At 33.4% G+C, this 18,602-nt stretch overlaps 5 protein-coding genes across 17 annotated transcripts; 2 read left to right on the plus strand and 3 right to left on the minus strand.

Annotated features, from left to right (window-relative positions):
* Positions 1–37: 37 nt before the first annotated feature.
* On the minus strand, positions 38–4,230 carry LOC128877182 (inositol-3-phosphate synthase 1-B). Of its 2 annotated transcripts, XM_054124276.1 has the most exons (8): positions 3,794–4,229; positions 2,455–2,626; positions 2,212–2,384; positions 1,819–2,086; positions 1,470–1,724; positions 1,135–1,377; positions 936–1,044; positions 39–808 (listed from the first exon to the last, which is right to left on the minus strand). In XM_054124276.1, exons 3-8 carry the CDS (start codon positions 2,319–2,321, stop codon positions 429–431), a joined length of 1,365 nt encoding a protein of 454 aa, XP_053980251.1. In that variant the 5' UTR covers positions 2,322–2,384; positions 2,455–2,626; positions 3,794–4,229; the 3' UTR covers positions 39–428. The 2 variants fall into 2 exon arrangements, with proteins under 2 accessions (XP_053980250.1, XP_053980251.1); XM_054124275.1 differs by lacking the exon at positions 2,455–2,626 and having other exon boundaries at positions 38–808; positions 3,794–4,230.
* Positions 4,231–6,762: 2,532 nt separating this feature from the next.
* Positions 6,763–10,327, plus strand: LOC128876989 (UBX domain-containing protein 6). Of its 3 annotated transcripts, none has more exons than XM_054123871.1 (7): positions 6,763–6,877; positions 7,650–7,703; positions 7,792–7,976; positions 8,057–8,200; positions 8,297–8,702; positions 9,000–9,295; positions 9,383–10,327. In XM_054123871.1, the coding sequence occupies exons 3-7, from the start codon at positions 7,900–7,902 to the stop codon at positions 9,771–9,773; spliced, it is 1,314 nt and encodes a 437-aa protein (XP_053979846.1). In that variant the 5' UTR covers positions 6,763–6,877; positions 7,650–7,703; positions 7,792–7,899; the 3' UTR covers positions 9,774–10,327. The 3 variants fall into 3 exon arrangements, with proteins under 3 accessions (XP_053979846.1, XP_053979848.1, XP_053979847.1); XM_054123873.1 differs by having other exon boundaries at positions 6,877–6,949; XM_054123872.1 differs by lacking the exon at positions 6,763–6,877 and adding an exon at positions 6,879–6,940.
* Positions 10,328–10,465: 138 nt separating this feature from the next.
* LOC128876986 (synaptic vesicle 2-related protein) lies at positions 10,466–13,352 on the minus strand. Of its 3 annotated transcripts, none has more exons than XM_054123862.1 (8): positions 13,151–13,292; positions 13,021–13,066; positions 12,396–12,580; positions 12,116–12,312; positions 11,972–12,035; positions 11,767–11,892; positions 11,492–11,700; positions 10,466–11,413 (listed from the first exon to the last, which is right to left on the minus strand). In XM_054123862.1, the coding sequence occupies exons 2-8, from the start codon at positions 13,028–13,030 to the stop codon at positions 10,807–10,809; spliced, it is 1,398 nt and encodes a 465-aa protein (XP_053979837.1). In that variant the 5' UTR covers positions 13,031–13,066; positions 13,151–13,292; the 3' UTR covers positions 10,466–10,806. The 3 variants fall into 3 exon arrangements, with proteins under 3 accessions (XP_053979837.1, XP_053979838.1, XP_053979836.1); XM_054123863.1 differs by having other exon boundaries at positions 12,875–13,066; XM_054123861.1 differs by lacking the exon at positions 13,021–13,066 and having other exon boundaries at positions 13,151–13,352.
* A 236-nt stretch (positions 13,353–13,588) lies between these two features.
* LOC128876992 (protein unc-119 homolog) lies at positions 13,589–17,846 on the plus strand. Of its 3 annotated transcripts, XR_008457172.1 has the most exons (7): positions 13,589–13,730; positions 13,809–14,262; positions 14,348–14,535; positions 14,637–14,750; positions 14,905–15,204; positions 17,221–17,399; positions 17,544–17,846. XR_008457172.1 is itself a non-coding variant. In XM_054123880.1 (6 exons), exons 3-6 carry the CDS (start codon positions 14,391–14,393, stop codon positions 17,241–17,243), a joined length of 582 nt encoding a protein of 193 aa, XP_053979855.1. In that variant the 5' UTR covers positions 13,589–13,730; positions 13,809–14,262; positions 14,348–14,390; the 3' UTR covers positions 17,244–17,846. The 3 variants fall into 3 exon arrangements, 2 of the variants coding, with proteins under 2 accessions (XP_053979855.1, XP_053979854.1); XM_054123880.1 differs by having other exon boundaries at positions 17,221–17,846; XM_054123879.1 differs by lacking the exons at positions 17,221–17,399; positions 17,544–17,846 and adding an exon at positions 15,283–15,986.
* On the minus strand, positions 15,501–18,472 carry LOC128876990 (protein ABHD11). 6 transcript variants are annotated; one of them, XR_008457171.1, is made up of 8 exons: positions 18,045–18,472; positions 17,840–17,939; positions 17,058–17,137; positions 16,829–16,985; positions 16,408–16,776; positions 16,006–16,336; positions 15,866–15,937; positions 15,501–15,781 (listed from the first exon to the last, which is right to left on the minus strand). XR_008457171.1 is itself a non-coding variant. In XM_054123876.1 (5 exons), the coding sequence occupies exons 1-4, from the start codon at positions 17,189–17,191 to the stop codon at positions 16,025–16,027; spliced, it is 972 nt and encodes a 323-aa protein (XP_053979851.1). In that variant the 5' UTR covers positions 17,192–17,214; the 3' UTR covers positions 15,501–15,937; positions 16,023–16,024. The 6 variants fall into 6 exon arrangements, 2 of the variants coding, with proteins under 2 accessions (XP_053979851.1, XP_053979849.1); XR_008457170.1 differs by lacking the exons at positions 17,840–17,939; positions 18,045–18,472 and having other exon boundaries at positions 16,408–16,763; positions 16,834–16,985; positions 17,058–17,214; XR_008457169.1 differs by lacking the exons at positions 17,840–17,939; positions 18,045–18,472 and having other exon boundaries at positions 16,023–16,336; positions 17,058–17,214.
* Positions 18,473–18,602: the final 130 nt, after the last annotated feature.

Here is an 18,602-nt window from a genome sequence, read left to right on the forward strand (position 1 = left end):
ATAACAAATTTTTCAATATAGAGATTTTTATTGAAAAAAAATATAAGGAACTGTACAGCAAGTTACAAAATATTCTTGGATGAAACTGTCGAATTTTACGTGTATAATTACATTCTGGGCTTATCGAAAAATAGCAACTTTTTATTATTAAAAATATCCAAAAATAAAAGTATTCACTGTAAAAATATACTTTTAGATTTTCTCTTATGGAAGTATATGTCATAGTTGCATATCGCAATATTCTATGAAATTGAACGTGCACAGTAAATTGATGCTCTCATATAAAAATTATATTAAAAAAATAATGGAGTAAAACGTTAATGTTTGTTGCTGTTTTTCATATTATTCTCAGACAATACTGCTCGTTTATTTTCTTTTCGAAACCAGCGATAATGTTATTCTTAAAAATAGAATCTGTTTTCTCGAACTTATATCTGCTTCCCAAACATAACTTTATGCTCGAGTAACATATTGTTTTCGGGAGGCAACGCGAGACATGCTCTTAAAATATTTTCAATTGCAGTCCGTTGCCTGAATAATGCATTTACCACTGGTGTTCCTTGCGGTACTAACGGTGCTTTGCAAAGATACGATAATATAGAAAGCACGTTATGAAATCTAGTAAACTCGTCTTCCGTGTCCGCTAATTTGAATGTAATACGCGAACAAATTTCTGCTAACAAAACCAGATCTAAAATGATCGGGCTAGCCAACAAAGAATCCTCGCATGTATTGTGTACCACGATAGTATTGTGACCTCCGAGTAATATTTCTGATGTATATTCATCCATTGCCCGTTTACTATCACCTAATAGAAAATCAAATATCAGTTTCAGTATGCATAAGTAACAGATTATGAGTATGTTACATTAAAAACATGTAGCGCTGTCTCTTTAACTGTTGCACATTTTTTTTTATATATTTTGTATACGTACCAACATATGGAACATATTTAATAACAACACAGTGATCTGGCTTTTCTCCAGGCTGATAAAGAATCTTATTCGATTGTACCATGTCGTCTACCACGTTGCTTTTTGAAATCTAAGTAAAATGTAACGTCGAGCGATTAGTCAAATTAGTACGTAAATTATTCGCTCGGTATCAAAGAGTTTTCTTAGACGACCAAGTTACCTCTTTCGAACGGAATTGTTGAGGAGCAGATAAATTATATCCGTCATTGTTCCCAAGGTGATTGTAACTAACAATTGATACTGGCTTAATACCAGCCGAGACTAGAAAGTCTACTAACACAGATTTTAATTTCGTTTGTCCAGATTTAAAGTCATCGCCAGCAATAAATGTATTATGTTTTTCTGCTAATTCTATTGCTCCTGGTACAAAGGTATTTTGAGGAGAGCCATTTATATATGTACACTAAAAGTACGATCGTATAAATATATTAATACGTGACATATTGTGTTACAAAGAATTTATTACAATAATTTATGGTAAATTTTATTACTTACACCTTCCAAAGCTGCTGCAACAGCAAACACTGTACTTGGACTAACTTCCGAATGGTCTTCTTCTATAGCTCTCAATAAATTTTCAGCTGTGTCGTTTACACCTGGAATTATCTCGGAAAATCGTTCGGTATTAGCAGTCCATAATATTATCACTTGATCCAAGTTATTTGTATTTTTAAATTCTGCAATATCTTTTCTAATTGAATTTAAATGCTGAAGTTTTGTACCAGAAATAATATTATTTGCTCTTTCTTCCTGAAAACATACAAATAAAATGATTTATTCTTTACGAATTTTATTCGCGCTAACGAACATGTTAACGAATAGTAGATAAGATAGCAATGTTCACCTGATTTGCAGCAATAAAGTCAGGATAGTATATACTTTTTCTTGGTTTCATATGCTCCATATGCGGTTTCAATTGCTTCTGTAAATTAATGTCCAAAACCTTCGCGCGATGCATGGCATCCGATAAATTCATATCGGAAATATCCCAACCGTCGATTATGATATCATCTGGATTTACCATTGGTAGCATCCAAGATATAGGAATGTATACATCCTCTTTACTTCCTCTACCCAGCTTAACGGTAGAAGCTTGAATTAAAGAACCGTACCTAAAATTGTAAACGAAAGACTTGTATATAAAACTATGAGTATAAATACATATAAAAGTTATTTGATAGTTAATTTGATAGTTCAATGAATGATAACAAAGGTTTCCTTAACAAATTTTAAGTACCAATTTGCTTTTTGAAGACCATTCTTAGTTTCCCATGTCAACTTAAGTTTATTTGCTAACAGCGCTGCGGTGATAGTGGTACCATTATTTCCACCCCATCCTACCAACATCAATCCAAGCTTTGGAACCTTCAACTGTGTTCTAATTAATAAATTTGTCGATACAGGTGACACCTATTCAAATAAACATGCATTTACATTCTGTAACATGTTACTCTTAAATGCATAAAGGAAATAATATTACACGTAGTAATTGTTAATATTTGTATCCAAGGTATTTTTCTGCTAGTAAACAGTGATGTACAATACAAGGACCTGTTTTTTTCAAAAATTGAAAAATTCATTTCCGAAATTAAAATCATAGCGTTCGATCAGCTGTTCATTTTTTTTTTTTTTTATTATATTTGTTCCTTTCCCTAGAAAAGAATTTTTAAATACAAAATCTGTAAATTGAACGCTTATACAATTTTTCCTAAAAAGAAAAAAAAGAAACTCCGTTTCTTCTAATCTTAAGCATAGCGTCGAATTAAGCATTGGCATATTTTTCGAATCTACAAATAGACAAATCTACGGATAGGTTAATTATAAACGGTCGTATCACGATTATTTTGCAAATCGAATATCGATCATGATTCTTCATAATAATTCGATCATTTGTGCAGGTGATATATTATGCTATGTGTATACATATATGCTTAAAAGCAACAGCGAAATTTCTCAAATAGTAAGAAAATTCATAAATTCCGCTAGAAGCAGGTATTTTTCAAGTTATATTCGTTATGTAGTACCGTTATAGTATTACTTAGATTATGAAAATGGTTTCAATAAATCTCTTCAGCGACCTCGCGTCGTATTAGCAGGTAGTATCGAGTGGTATAGGTATGTGCATAGATTAATATTTGATTCGTAAAGTTCTCGTAGAAATGAATTTCTCTAATGAAAAATGATCACACGTGAAAGTACGTTTCGTCGATAAACGGAGGAATTAAATTCAACTCAGGGGCTGTAGCTATGTTTAATTGCAAATGTAGCTACGGTACGGGTTTAGCGATCCCGAGTTACCCTAGCTATGGGGAGCCAATGGACACCATCAAAATTATTGGCATCTCTAATAGGAGAATTACGAAAAAAAAGAGATGTACAGGGTGTCCCAAAAATGGAGGTCCTTGAAAGGGGTGGTTCAGGGGGTGATTTGAAACAACTTTTTCTTTAGCGAAAATGTTGTCCGGCTAGCGCGTAGCCTTCGCTACCATGGCCGCTCCAACGGTATACGCGCGTTCTGATTGGTCGAGGTTTTCCGTTAATATCTCCTTAACGAAGCCTCGGACAACATTTTCGCTAAGGAAAAAGTTGTTTCAAATCACCTCCCGAACCACCCCTTTCAAGGTGTTACAATATTTTTGGGACACCCTGTATATTTATCGAACACCCGCCATATACTGGTTTACTCGGTACAGGTACAGCGGTAAATATAAAAGGACAGGAGTACGTGTCTGTTTCATTTGAAAAATAATAAAGGAAACGTAATGTTATTTATGAATAATATGGACAGAGGTGGAAAGCGAATTTTTTGCCATGCTTACCGTATAGTTTCTATCGTCGTCCTCTTTAACGTTTGTCGTTTGATACTCGTATCGTGCTTCGATATAATCTTGGGTGTATTTCACTTTCGGCGATTCAACGCGAATCTTCATAGTCATTCTGCTCGATATCAAACTTTTACACGTTGTATCAGCGAAAAACGCTTAATTGTAAAGGGGTATATAGTTTGTCAGGTATATTGGATTACAAATCGACGGTAGCCGATAGAATAGAAGGCTGTGTGCCTAATCTGCTGTGTAGATCGTATGTCGAGTGATGAGTTCTCTCAAAGCGCCGTTTTTATCCGTTATATATGTATATTCGTAGAGAAGAAAAAATGTGTAGCTAAAATGAATGGAAATAACGCTCGAAGGCGAGCAACCAAACGCTTTGTTCGCAGGCCGAAACGTAACTGTCGGGAAGACGCGCAAGCATGCGCTTTAAAAGAAACGGCGCGCAGCCCCCTTCCTGCCACGTTTAACTGGAACCTATTATATTTGGTTACTACTCGGTTTTTTACCAAGCCGCCTAATAAAATGCAAACATGTGCTGCGTTTGCAACTTCTTTATCGTTTTCTTTCTTGCTTCTTTCCCTCGCACTGTCTTCCTCAAATAAATCTCGCGTCTACCTTGCCTCTTTAATACGTGCGCATATATTTCGATGCTTCGTTCGCGAATTCTCAATGCGTTTTCGAGTAACTTGGTTTCTTTTCTTCTTCTACCCGATCTTGATTTCGAATCTATGCTTGTTCGACTGACCTTGTGGTAGCTTTAGCGTCACAAGATATTTATAAACATTATTTCGATTACTTTAGACGAGTATAATAGCGGCCGTGGTAGCGAAGGCTACACGCTGGCGGCCGCGCTTGTACACGAACAAGCGACTCGACGTGCATCGAAGGACATTGGACGCGGCCGCTTAGCTCGTAGACTTCGCTACCACGGTCGCTCCAACGGTATACGCGCGCTCTGATTGGTCGAGGTTTTCTGTTAATATCTCCTTAATGAAGCCCCATCCAACATTTTTGCGAAGGAAATTGTTGTTCAGAATCGTCTCAGCTAACCCCCCTCCCCCCCATTTCCGGCTCCTACGCGACTTTTGGGACACCCTGTACAGTATACAGTATAATATAAATTATATTTTAACCCTTTGTCTTGAAATGTATCGCTATCGAAAAATCGAAAAAAAGAGATAGCGTTGGACAACGTTTTCGTTAATAGAACGTTTGAACTTTAAACTTGCGTAGAAAAAAAAAGAAGGCAAAAGCGCGAGGACATTTTAGAATTCCAAAGTGTCGGTTGTTAGCAGGTCTGTGAACCGTTCAATTACATCACGTGTAGCTGGAATGCATAGATTGTTTCAATCAATTGGCAGTCGGTGTCTCTGGAACTTTCGTAATGGAAGAATTATGTTGCCAGACCATTCGTAAGTCGACCCTCGACGAACGTTTATGAACTATAATCTGTTTACAAAGGCCGGTTTATCGAGATTTATCCACCTCATCGTTGTATTTGATCAGATTCATTTTCAACCCAAGAGAAACAAAACCGAACGTTACTGATACGTTTCAAAATAAACGGTATATCATACACGTGGAATAACGTCACTTATAGTCTTCTCTATACGCTGATATTGTATGTCCAGAAGTATTCTGGATCGATATTCGAAACGTAACACCGATAATGCTCTACATATACCGACGCCGTTCGTCAATAATAGTAAAACTAAAATAAAGTAAAGGCGAACTTTAAAGCGGCAAGTTTCTTCGTTTAAATCGTCGCGAATCGATATGTCTTTTTTTTTCAATTATAAAGATACGCGAATAAGTATTACTCTATATTCGGTAAACGTTGTACATCGAATAAAATAAAAAGTCATGGTAAAGAAGGAAAGGAAACGTGAAACAACGATATCGTTACAGTCGTACTTTATACGTTTAATCATTTCTATAAAATTTCGAACGGTATCGAATGGAATTTAACCGACAATTTAATTCGTTATTCGCGAAGGGTGATTGTTGAACTCTGTCCAATACTTAAACTAAATTGGAGTGGAATTAGCTTGTGGGAACGATCACCGTCATACACGCACGTACCAACATGATACCAATCGTGCGTTATATTTGTTCAAATATATTACGAACGTTTAGAACAAAAAATACTCAGTTCAACTTCCATGACTACTTAATTTATATGTATATATATTTCGATAACGAATAAATTATTAATGCAAACGTCGCGTTCTTAAATATTCTGAATATACTAGAACTAAATAAAAACGTACAACATAAATAATAGTAACTCGTAATTACATCGAGAAAGACTGAAACAATGACGATACATTTAATATATTAAATATCTATATACACAAGTTAAATCTTCAAATTGATAAATTATTTCATGGAATATTGTTATTTTGTATCCATGTAATGTCTAGGTTAAACCAGATTTTTTTATGATATAAACTAACATAATGAACACATGCTAAACATAATCAAACGGTATATGCACTTATGCAAAATGAAATAACAATATCATTATAATAATCGTATAATATATTCAACATACATTATGTATATTTTATATGTTTTCTTTATTATAATACGTCACAAATGCAAATACTCTATAGTGATTTCTTAGTGAACAATAATGAACAACTGTTCCCAACTGTTCCCAACGAAAGCACCAGAAGAATGGTTATGATTATCATGATCGCGATCTGTTATCGAATAGCGAATCTAATCTTATTCAAAATCCTGTTTATAATAATAAAGAACTAAACCTAATAATACAAGGGTGTCCCAAAAATGTCGGAAGTCCTTGAAAGTGATAATTCTGAGGGCGATTTGAAACAGTTTTTTCGTAAAATTTGAAAAAGAAAAAAACTAAATATAGAAGTTACAGGTTCGGAAAGTTTGCACACGCCGAGAACTTTGTCGCCGAATGAATGGCACTACTGTTCATAAATTATACAAAATTGTCCGATAAGAGAGTAAACCGAATGACATTTTTTCAGCGTATCTGGAAGCATCTGGGAGTTTCGTAACGGATTTGTGTTCATCACGTTTTGGAATTCATGCTCGTAGGTAAGAATGATTCGGATGGTTGAGGTGTCGAAACGTGACGTGTGAATATGACGTAACGAAGTGGTGAGCAAAGTGTGTACCTAAGTCTCTTAAGTTTAATCCAATTAAGAGTTTTTCACATGTAATGAGTAGTGCACATGAAAATTCGTGGGCTTGGATAGACTACCTGGCGGAGATAATCAATACGTTTACATATGGCTTAGCGAACATAGTATCCACGACTTTTGGATTAACGTTCAATTTAACCAATATTTTTGTCGACGATGAGCTCGGACAAAAGTCGTCCGATCGTTTTCACGAGCTTTTAGCATTGTTTTCGTTCGACGATTTTCAGTTGCAGTTATTAAAAGTTTTCTCGTTCACGTTCGTTAGTATCCTGGCTCTGATTTTCATCGCTTGGCATATTTACGGCGATAGAATTTCCGAACAATTTATGGAACCAAGTAAGAGAATTTGTATTTTTCTATCCCGACGTATGCACGCGAATATCCGCGTCGCGAAACAATATACGAAGGGTTTCTCTTGTATATATTTGCAATAGTAAAAATACAGAAAATTAATCGAAAATTAGTCGTAGAATGACAATGCAATCTGCTTATTAAAAGATAATAAATTGTAGATATACGTAAGTAGGGAGTGATTAATCCGAAGCTTGAAGTGTGTCACAAAATTGCTTTCAATTCTGCAGAATTTACGCAAAATAATTAGATGAAACTCATCTTTCTTTCTGTTCATAATTGTAATCAATCTAACATAATTTCTTCTTTTATAGAACCTATACCAGAAGATCGTGACTCTTCGTCGGGTGAATAATTTGTTACTTAACGTGAGTAATTAACTTAAAAAAAAGTTAAGAATATAATCATTGTAACTATATTTGCGCGCATTGTACTAATTTTTTCATTTTTTTATAGGTTTCCTATCTAATTAAAAACGCTAAGATTGTTTTAGAAATCAGGAAACATTAATAACTACCTATCTACTTTTCACAATCCGTTGTATTATCGTAATAATTGAGAAATATGGCAGACAAAATTAAAGCATTCTTTCAAAAGAAGAAATTGAATGCAAAGTTTATGAATGCTGGAAAAGGACACAAGTAAATTTTTGTATAATCTATCGAAACTTATCGATCGCTGACATTATTCTTATCTTATTTACCTAAACCGTTGTATGCAGATTAACAGAATCGACCACCTCTACTGTATCCACTTCATCGATAGAGCCAGTTAGAAGAGTAGAACCTACGCAAGAAGCTAAAGTAGCTGGTCTAGCTGCATTGGCGAGATTGGAAGAGAAAAAGAACGTAACTAAATTTAACACGTAAGTTATATATAAATACGATACCCATTTCTTTTCCTGTATTTTCTATTTTAATAGTACTTAAACAAAAACTGTATAAAACTAAATTGTTTGCAGATCTTACGCAGCCATAAAGGCACAAGTGAAACGTGAGTTAGAACAGGAAAAGAAAGCACAACAGGAAACACAGAATACTAGTAGAGTATCGGAAGAAGAAACAAAAACCCCTGTAAAAGATAATTCCATCTTAGCTGTTGATGGTGTATATTTTCGTTGTCCATATTTATCCAATGAAATATTATCGAAAGACGAATGGAAGAAAAAAATAAAAGAGTTTTTGTATGAACAATTAAAAGGGGATGAAGCAGGATTAACAGCGTGTTTAGTTATACGGAATTGCAATACAGACAGGAAAAAAGTTGACAATTGTATCGAAACAATTGGAAAGTATCTAGAGAACATCATAAATAATCCAGAAGCAGAGAAATATAGAAAAATTAGAGTGCATAACAAAATATTCCAGGTAATACTATGCTTTTAATAGATTTACAAAAAATGTATTCTCATTGGAAATCTCTTATTTATTTGACTTTCTTGCCGTAACGATATAAAAATTAGCATATAAACTTAGGCAAATATGTTTCAAACACAAATACGAGCGTAGAAGAACTAATTTTTTGTTTAATAATATCGAGAAACTTTTATAATAAATTTCATTTATTTAAAATTTGTACAAAGAGAACAAAGGTTTCTGTTATCTTTCTTTTATCATAAGCGTAAAAGCAATTCTAAGATTTAATATATAATTATTATTTTAAAGGACAAAGTGTTACCGATAGAAGGCGCATTAGAGTTTTTAAATGCTGCTGGTTTTCGACAGATAAAGTTGTTGCATAACGATGTAGAGGAAGATTTCTTAGTTTACAATCCAGAAAATTGTAGTATCGAAGATGTTGTCATGTTAGAAGAGGCATTAAAATCTGTAGAACCTATTCCGCTTGAATTAGACAGAAACCTCCAAGTGTTGTTACCTATGGCGGCAAGCAAGAGAAGCGAATTGCCACCGAACTTCTTCAATATAACTCCAGAGGAAATACAGAGAGAACAGCAACTTCGGTAATTTTTACATATATTTATTATGAATGAAATATAAAATGTCGTTAAATTAATTTGATTGACATTCATTTCTAACGATATTAACAGAACCGAATGCGTCGAAAGAAATCAAATGCTGAGGACAAAAGCAATGAGAGAAAAAGATGAGAAACAGAGACTTAGGAAATATAAATTCTCGTTGATTCGTATTAAATTTCCAGACGATATTATTTTACAAGGAACGTTTTTTGTTCACGACGAATACGTGGTTGTAGTTGAATTCGTCCGTGAAAATTTAGCGAATAACGAGAGGCCGTTCTGTTTAAGGAAGCTAGCTGGAAAAACATTTGACAAAGAGTGTTTAAATAAGACCCTACTCGAATTGGAATTATTTCCAGCTGTTCTCCTAGTATTTTCTTGGGAGAATGATTCGGATAAAGCAAGCGAATCTACAGGATATTTGAAAGAAGAATTACTCTCTCATATTAAACCTCTTTGAAATCATTTTCCATACGATTTGTAACTATTTTGGATTTGAACTTGCATTTATTGAAAAAAAAAGAAGAAAAAGAAAATTATTGTGACTCGGCCTATGTCCTTTTAACATAGCGGAAATTACAAAATGTTATAGTTCAGAGCAGATGTTATAGAACAGATATAAAAATTAATTGTTATAGTTTTACAGTGCAACTAAAAATATTAGAATTCATACCTATAAAGATACTTCCACTATTTATAAAAGTTACAGTCTTAATTTTTATTTATTTATGTGTCAATTATAAAGTTATCTATAATATGTCACCTATTCCTAGTCAAATTTAAATGAATATATTAATTTGTTACAATTTTTTTAGTTCACAATATGATCTTTTTACTCCTGGATTTTGAAGTACAAGATAAAACCAAACAAATGGATTAATATTTCTCAATATTTTTTTATTGTACAAATATAGAATTCTACAAAGAACAATCGTACAAAAATCAAGCGAATCCTTCAAGGTAATATTTTTTGCCATTGTCTGTGTTATAACAATAAATTATTGTTTTTTGTTCCATACATCTTATTATTTATATAACATTAGAACATATAAGAACAATCATGATTTATTACGTATATATACTAATCTTGCACATTTGTGCATTTTGGCACTTTTGTTGTATACTAATATTTTATATCAGTCTTTCTACATTTCTTATGTACTTATAAAATCCACTATTGAAGTCTATATTTAATACACTACAAGAAAATAGTAAACATGTGTCGAATAACTTATAATGTGATATGTATAGTTATATTCTACTTCCGATCAGTTTACGAGGTAAGATTGATCGAATATTAAAAATAACGTTAATCATGTGTACATGTAACTATACAGATGTAAAAAAACTGAAATAAATGAATATCAATAAATATAAATGTGCTCTGTTTCGTTGCGCAAAAATTGCTGTTTCAACAATTGTGTGCTAAAGATATATTTTTATATCTAGTTGAACAATTTCAGCAATGTTAGCAAAGAAAACCTGATACGGGTTCATCTCGTTTCTTGAGATGAATCGTTCAGTGGCTGACTTTTTGTTTCAACGGGCAAAGCAAGAGTAGCCGCAGCAGCACATAATGCTGTTATAGCGTATATCGCCATTGCTCCAGTTATAGACCACTGAAGAAATACTTGAGCTATATACGGTGTGACCATTGCACCGATTCTAGCCATAGCACTGCATGTACTAACTCCGGTACTACGCAAATGCGTAGGGTACACTTCTGGAGTATACACGTAAGCTGCTTGGAATACACCAGCAATCAGGCCTCTGGCTAGAAAGATCGCGAGCGTCAATGCTACTCTGCTCAATAAACAAGCTCTGCCTAAGAAGCAAATGAGCATGGCGAACATTACGAGTTGAAAAGCCATAGTTTTCCTTCTGCCGATCTTCTCGATTGCAAAAATAGTAGAAAAAATTCCCGGAAACTCGGCTAACGTCGTCCAAAGAAGGTCGATGTAGTCGCTACGTTCCAAACGACAATCCAATTGGCAAATATCTTCTTTTTTATTTTTCCAGGAGCTACACTGTTCCGACGATGTGTGAAACAGTTCCGTCGTCATTAGTACTACACCATAGTAACAAAATGCTGTGCTCATCCTAAATGTTTAGTTATTTATGTATAAAATATTAGTAGCAAATAGTGCCTAAGAACGTAATTAGAATTGAAATATTTACCATACAAGCCAAAGCAAAGTAGACGTCCTACACATTTCTTTACTTAGCACATCCTTTAATTTACCATGATTTACTGGATAAAAACGATCCATGACTAATCTTCCTGGCGGTAAAGGTTTCTTATTCTCTCTTGCTACTCGTTCTAATGTGGAGACGGCTTTATCCATCCTTCCACTAGTCATGTCAAATATTGTAGACTCTGGTAACCACTATCGAAACACATAATGATGCGTATGTACATAATTTTTGTAATATTAGTCGCTTATATTACTCACTGGTGTAATTATAGCGAATACAAGAAGCGGTATCGTCGATAGGATAAGAAGCCATCTCCAACCAAAGTTTGGCATTACTACCAATGCTATCGCCACTTCGAAACAAGCACCGAGTGCCCAAAAACACTGTCAAGAAAGTAATTATTTTATTTAAATAAGACATATTGAAATATAGTCATTATTGAAATTTATTTGTTACGCTTACGTCTAATAGAATGACGCATTTTGCTCTTTGCTTTGCTGGAAGAAATTCTGCGTATAAAGTGACTCTGAAATATAAATGGAGTAATGTTACTTGAATCTATTTAAACTGTTTTGTTTTCATTTACAGAACTTAGCAAATACTTACGATTGCGGTACGCAACCAATAGCAAAGCCAACTAGTCCTCTAAGCAGCAAAATCCACAAGAAATTTGGTGCAAAGGCACTCAAGAATGCATAATAAAGCAACAATACAGCGCACAAAGTTAAGGATTGCTTACTACCATATCTGTCACTTAAATTACTCCAGAATGTAGAACTTAGCATCATACCTAGAAAAACAACCTAAAACAATCATAATAATATATTACATTAAAATTATTACAGGGCATGTCTGAAACATAATATTTTGTATACAAGAAGGTTACCGTAGTTGCTAAAGCTTGTTGATATCTAGTTATACCCCAGTCGCAATGCAATGATGGACTTAAAATACTTAATATCGTTATTTCCATACTGTCTACCATCCAACAAAGACCCGTAAACAGGGATAGCTTAACTTGAAATTTGCCAAATCCTAGCGCATTTATAGCTTGGATTACCGTAAATGTATCTGTCAACGAATATTAATAGAGGTCATTTCAATAAAACATACTACTATTTAAGACAAATTAATTTTAATTAGTTTATAACATGTCCAATTGTTTGCACATTCAATTTCACATTCTATCAGAACAGTATCTCTTAAGAATTATTAAATATTAAACGTTAAATTGCATATTGCAGACAATTTGATAATTACGTTGCAATTTTTATTACAGTTACATTATTAAATATATTAAAATTATTTTTTTATTTGCATGCATTTGTAAAACTAATTGTTAGTATTTGTTTTCCTAATTCATACCCAGATAAGATGTAAGTATTTTGCAGAGTGTTTTTCATTAGTATCTTGCAGAGAAATATTTGTATATGTAACAATTATTAATCGAAGCAATCCCATCGATACCAACGATATATTTCCATGCATAATAAAATATTTACATAACTTACAAATACCCATTCCTTTTTTTTTTTAGATAAGTTTAAGCAGATTACCCTGTACATAAAAAGTGTCAGTAATATTATAAAGAGAACAATTTTTCTATACGAACGATATAGGCGTTTCGCAAAAATAATATACCATCTGGAATTACTACTACGGAAGAAAGTTCCATCGAACAATCAACATTGTTTCCGAAATTTCTGCTACATCTTGAGGTACTTCCTGAATTAACGTTCAATTCAGAACCGCTTAGTTCTAATTCGCGGTAAGGTTCGTTAGATTTTTGTGATTGATTAGACATGATGGTTTGTTTACTGTGTACACGCGTTCGTACATACATACACGAAACAATTATAAAATCATATAAAATTCAAGAAATTATCAAGTACTCGTGTTCGCTGCTAGTGACACAATTAAAATTCTTTAACGAAACGAGCCGATTGATTATATATGAAAATATTCATTAGTATGTAGACCGTGACAGCCTATCGAACACTGAATAATTTTAAATGAGATAAAATACTAAATGTATAGACAATAAATAGAAAAATTATTAATGCGACACGGTTCTTGAAAGTTTCTCGTCAACTTCAGATATCTAATATATTTTAGAAAGCAATTAATTTCTCCATAAAATGCAATCAGTAAATACAGTACTCCTAAAGTATATCTGTACATAATCGAGTTGAATTGAGTTCATACAGGTGCATCCATAAAGGTAACTAAAGAAAATAATTCCCACTATTTCTGTAAAATTTTTATTAATTATCCTTTATTACATTCCTAATATTTCCAGCATTCCCAGAAGTACATTTACTTTCTGAAAGCATTTTATTTAAACAAAACTACGTGACTAAGAGGGAACCTTATTGGCCACTCCATTTCTGGTCAAACGTTTATTCTATATTCGACTTAGAATGGGTCGAAATATGTAAACATTTGACAAATTATTATAAGATTGACAACAAAACTTCCTTCGGTCGGATAATCTAAATATTACAGTCTTTAACCAGAGAGTTCGAAAACGATTCCTAGTGATTATTTCGTTAATGTGGCATAAACAACGTAGCTGTTTTTCTATAGTCGTGTATAGTTTCAGGATACGTATTTTTATGATTGACATTCTTTGAGCGTCGCATTAATAATTGTCCAAGTGCAAAGAAATGGTTGAAAAGTTTCACGATGAAAACGACATCGGATGGGTAGGCATTTCCACGATTGGAAATATCGGATAAAATATATTTCACGAAGTACGTGGAAAATTACTTAATATTTAAAGAACATCGTCTCACGTGTTACACGTCAGGATTGTCATATGCGTTATTTACATTTCAGTGGTACGCTAATCGTCTACTTATGGTCTATTCACGCTGAAATTATGAGTGTTGATAGCGAAAACAAATCAAACGAAGCTATTGCTCCATTTCCGCCATCAACAAATCAGGAAAGCGCCGATAATGGCAATATCGAAGGAAATCCTATAACCCCTGAAATAGTGTTACGCTTACCTACGATTACCGATAGTAAGACACCGTTTTTCTACTCGAATATATCAAAAATTAATAAACGTTCTTACGAATATTTTCCATTTAAAATAATAATAATTTGTACATTTTATTTCCAGAATATTTGTGTTCTCCAGAGGCAAACATTTACGACATTGATTTTACAAGATTTCAAATCAGAGATTTAGATACGGGAGCGATATTGTTCGAAATAACTAAACCACCAGCTGTTGGTTAGTAACAACAAACAGAATTTGTGTAAACGGTTAATAGGACACGAAAAGAATACATAGATCTTTCTTATTTTTATAAGTTCTATTAATCAATCGTTCAAAATTTCCTCTATATCGCGTATTATAGAACCCAAATTTCTTGCATATATTGTAGAATGCGACACCAGTCAAGAGGTAGAACCGGAATGCGAAGAATCCGGTTGCGAGGACGCGAATACTGGCAGATTCGTACGTTATCAATTTACTCCTCAATTTCTTAAGCTAAAGACTGTCGGTGCTACGGTCGAGTTTCTCGTGGGTTCCAAACCAGTGAATAACTTTCGAATGATCGAACGTCACTTCTTTCGGGATAGGTTGTTAAAAACCTTTGACTTTCAATTTGGATTTTGTATACCGAACAGCAAGAATACCTGTGAACACATTTACGAGTTTCCTACTCTGCCTAGCGATTTGGGTAAGTGACGATTCTCAATTCTTGCATACTTTAAAATATTAATGTCTTGTTATATGGGTATTAAAAATGATCTTGCAGTTTCTGAAATGATTGCAAATCCATTCGAAACACGCTCGGATTCGTTTTATTTTGTGGACAATCAATTGGTAATGCACAATAAAGCAGATTATGCATACAATGGTGGACATACACACGATGTACTTTAGTATGCGGTTTGTTGAATTATACGAACAAAAGTTTAGCAATGAATTTGCACTTTGCAAAAATGATTGTGATAATATTAGCACGCATTTAACTAATTTTAAATTATAATTTTATTTATCTCTTGCACAAAATTGCAACTCAAATTTTTACATAAATACAAAATTTACATAAAATGTAGTTCTTTAAATTCTTTCGATCGAACTTACATATTTTAACGAACACATTTTGCGTTGAAATTATCGTTCATCGAGCATATTACATATTTCGATAATTTAAAAATCTTATTCAAATTTTTGTTTCTAAATAGTCGTTCTATATTAAAGCATGGCCTTACGTGGAACTATTTTCCAATTTTGATAAAATGTTTTCCTAGCTGAAAATAACGTTGAATATGTACTTTTTATGGAAACATAACAAATAAGAAACTAAAGAAATGTTAAGCATTATAAGTTCTTACCTGATGCAGAATTCACAATTTATTCACAATGTACAATTATATTTTAATTTGCTATTCTCCACTTCTTTTATCCTGTAATGTTATAAATTTCACATAAATACATATATATGTTTACAAAATACATTGTGTGTTTTTCTTACATTGGTACCATAATTACAGTTATGGTTGATTAATGAAATTGACTGCAATCTTCAGGAATTCGGTTGGCTTATCCGCGTGAACCCAATGATCTGCATCACTTATGTACACAAATTGACTAGAGGGAAAATATTTCTTAATTTCATTGTGATCTTCTACTTGTATATAATCACTATTAGCACCACCTATAAATAACGTTGGTCCTTCATAAACTTTTGTTTCCGAACGTGGAAATTTAGCTATATTTGAATCAAAATTCTGTTCGAGTACAGGTAAATTAACCCGCCATTTATATTTTCCGTTATTGGCTTCCACTAAATTCATCGTTAAAAACTGCAATTGAAATGTAATTTTATGTGATATAGTCAGATAGTTCATAAAAATATAGGAAAGTAATAGCTTACCTGACGTATAGCCAAAGGTTTGACATCGTGATTCGCGAGTTGTTCCTCTGCCACTTTACGTGCTTTCGTTAAAGTTGGTATATTATTTAGTTGTACAGTTTGCATAGCACGAAATACTTTTTTGATCTCCATAAGTTTAGGACTAGTCCTCACAGGAGACATATCTACCACTACTAATTTTTCTACTAGTTCTGGATAATACAAAGCCACGTACATCATCGTAGAGCCTCCCATGCTGTGTCCTACTAATATAGATTTTTCAAATTCCAAGTCGTTCATAAGTTGAACTACGTCCTTTGCCATATGTTCGTACGACATTTCTGTAGAATGTGGAGAATCACCGTGGTTCCTTGCATCTATAGTTATCACCTATAAAGTTATTCCAAGTATTCCTCATATAGTACGAAGTCCGTGTATCTACCTTACGATCTGTTTGCTGGTGTATCGCTTTTGATAAAGAGTTCCAATTGTTTTTCGAACCGAACAAGCCGTGCATTAGAATGATAGGATGTTTGGATGAATTTTTTGTTCCCTTCATCGATTCGTAGGAAGCGTACGCTAGCTTCACCGGTACCACACTAAAATCAAAATTAATATGTGTATTATTGAAATATATAAGAAATACAAATAGAATACATATTCGAACTCACGAAGTAGATTTGCTACGTATGTGTCCAGGTAATAAATACGATGTGACAGATGAGATAGCGACAAAGTCTTGTTTCTGATGCTGCACGAAAATATTTCGTGTTATTATTAAGTAACAACGGCACACACCATTCATGTTTTCTTTCTTTTTTTATTTGTCAACAGTGTTCTACGAAAATTCTTATTAAGATACCCAAAATCTTTGTAACATTTCGACCGTCTCGGAAGATGTATAGCAGTTTCACGTTATCTTTCGATAACATACGATCATGAACCACGGATATATCAGTATCCGATAACAGCGCGAAGTAATAGTATAATTCGGAATGCAGATGCGAATTCCCGTATGTATCGTACTCTAAATCTTGTTTGACCTAATTCAAATAAAAGTCCGATAATGCATGACCTCTATGTTACCTATATTTGATACTTATGTAAAGTTACTATTCTTCATATCATGTTTTCGTTTAGATCAGTCCTATTTACAGGTGGAGCCCTTCGCACTGTTTGTCCCCTGTACATGTCATATGTGTATGAATACGATATGGAATAATAAATTCGAAGCTGCTCTCGACTTCAGAGCTATCGAGTCAAACATACAACGCATGTAAACAAATATGTTTCGAAAAGACAAATATGAAATATTCTAATCAGAAATTTGTTTACGGTGATAATTTATTACTGCTTTTGCATTGGTGCGTTGTATCGACGCGCCGTTTTTACCATAGCTGTGTTATACTTCTATAATTATGTTTAAAAAAAAGTGTCGCAAGTTTACACGCACACGTATGGCGCGAGGTTTGCAATTGGTTCATCGATGCTGATAACGCTGCATCCCACCAATCGAAACCCTTTTCAGCGAATTCTTCTGTTTTTTCTGTTACCTAAATATATTTTTATTATTTTCTGTTATTAATAAAGAATGTAGAATATAGAATGTCTAACTAGTACATGCGATACTAATAACGCGTATAAAGATTTATTAATACCTCTTTCCAATACGTCCTTGTACCAAATGCAGCGTGCGTAGGTGTACGTGACTCTGTTCACTCGAATTGTAGTTTTAATTGAAATTCAGTATTTTATGTATATAAAAATACGAAAATGTATAACGAATATTGGAAAGGAATCATCTAATCAGAGTCGGGAAATAACGTTGCCCGATTCCGATTGGTCGCCGCCATTTTTCAGCTGATATAGGGACGTTGTATCTATGAAGTTGTATGGAGTCGTGGATTTGCATGGCAATTTAGATGTTTATTCTATAAGTGACAAATATCATAAACCTCGAAGCTTTTGCGCCATTTGGCCTCGTTTATTATAATATTAATTGTCGAAGTTTAGAACATTTCGGAAGATTGTAAAATATTGCAATGAACGTGTTGCGAAATAAAGTCTCAGAGCAGAGTCTTATATTATATTACAATTCTTAATCATTTTCTTTTTAAATATTCTCTTTCAATCAATTTTGATCAAGAATCGTTCGTACGAAGTATTTCTATTTATTAATTATTTCAGCGTACAAACATTGCGAACACTCCGTGCTT

The sequence above is a fragment of the Hylaeus volcanicus genome, chromosome 5 (genome assembly GCF_026283585.1).
Source record: "Hylaeus volcanicus isolate JK05 chromosome 5, UHH_iyHylVolc1.0_haploid, whole genome shotgun sequence".
Classification (NCBI taxonomy): domain Eukaryota; kingdom Metazoa; phylum Arthropoda; class Insecta; order Hymenoptera; family Colletidae; genus Hylaeus; species Hylaeus volcanicus.

What these genes read in the sequence shown, in the direction of transcription:
- LOC128877182 (XM_054124275.1), bottom strand. Translation starts at nt 3,910, where the DNA reads ATGACTATGAAGATTCGCGTTGAATCGCCGAAAGTGAAATACACCCAA. An exon ending in TTGCAGCAGCTTTGGAAGGT is followed by an intron (nt 1,378 to 1,469) that starts GTAAGTAATAAA and finishes TCGTACTTTTAG; the next exon opens with TGTACATATATAAATGGCTC. An exon ending in AACAATTCCGTTCGAAAGAG is followed by an intron (nt 1,045 to 1,134) that starts GTAACTTGGTCG and finishes CATTTTACTTAG; the next exon opens with ATTTCAAAAAGCAACGTGGT.
- LOC128876989 (XM_054123871.1), top strand. Translation starts at nt 7,900, where the DNA reads ATGGCAGACAAAATTAAAGCATTCTTTCAAAAGAAGAAATTGAATGCA. An exon ending in TGCATAACAAAATATTCCAG is followed by an intron (nt 8,703 to 8,999) that starts GTAATACTATGC and finishes ATTATTTTAAAG; the next exon opens with GACAAAGTGTTACCGATAGA. An exon ending in CAGAGAGAACAGCAACTTCG is followed by an intron (nt 9,296 to 9,382) that starts GTAATTTTTACA and finishes CGATATTAACAG; the next exon opens with AACCGAATGCGTCGAAAGAA.
- LOC128876986 (XM_054123861.1), bottom strand. Translation starts at nt 13,352, where the DNA reads ATGTATGTACGAACGCGTGTACACAGTAAACAAACCATCATGTCTAAT. An exon ending in TATTCGCTATAATTACACCA is followed by an intron (nt 11,701 to 11,766) that starts GTGAGTAATATA and finishes GTGTTTCGATAG; the next exon opens with TGGTTACCAGAGTCTACAAT. An exon ending in ACTTTGCTTTGGCTTGTATG is followed by an intron (nt 11,414 to 11,491) that starts GTAAATATTTCA and finishes CTAAACATTTAG; the next exon opens with GATGAGCACAGCATTTTGTT.
- LOC128876992 (XM_054123879.1), top strand. Translation starts at nt 14,391, where the DNA reads ATGAGTGTTGATAGCGAAAACAAATCAAACGAAGCTATTGCTCCATTT. An exon ending in CTTACCTACGATTACCGATA is followed by an intron (nt 14,536 to 14,636) that starts GTAAGACACCGT and finishes TTTTATTTCCAG; the next exon opens with AATATTTGTGTTCTCCAGAG. An exon ending in AACTAAACCACCAGCTGTTG is followed by an intron (nt 14,751 to 14,904) that starts GTTAGTAACAAC and finishes CATATATTGTAG; the next exon opens with AATGCGACACCAGTCAAGAG.
- LOC128876990 (XM_054123876.1), bottom strand. Translation starts at nt 17,191, where the DNA reads ATGAATGGTGTGTGCCGTTGTTACTTAATAATAACACGAAATATTTTC. An exon ending in ACCAGCAAACAGATCGTAAG is followed by an intron (nt 16,777 to 16,828) that starts GTAGATACACGG and finishes ATAACTTTATAG; the next exon opens with GTGATAACTATAGATGCAAG. An exon ending in AACCTTTGGCTATACGTCAG is followed by an intron (nt 16,337 to 16,407) that starts GTAAGCTATTAC and finishes TTTCAATTGCAG; the next exon opens with TTTTTAACGATGAATTTAGT.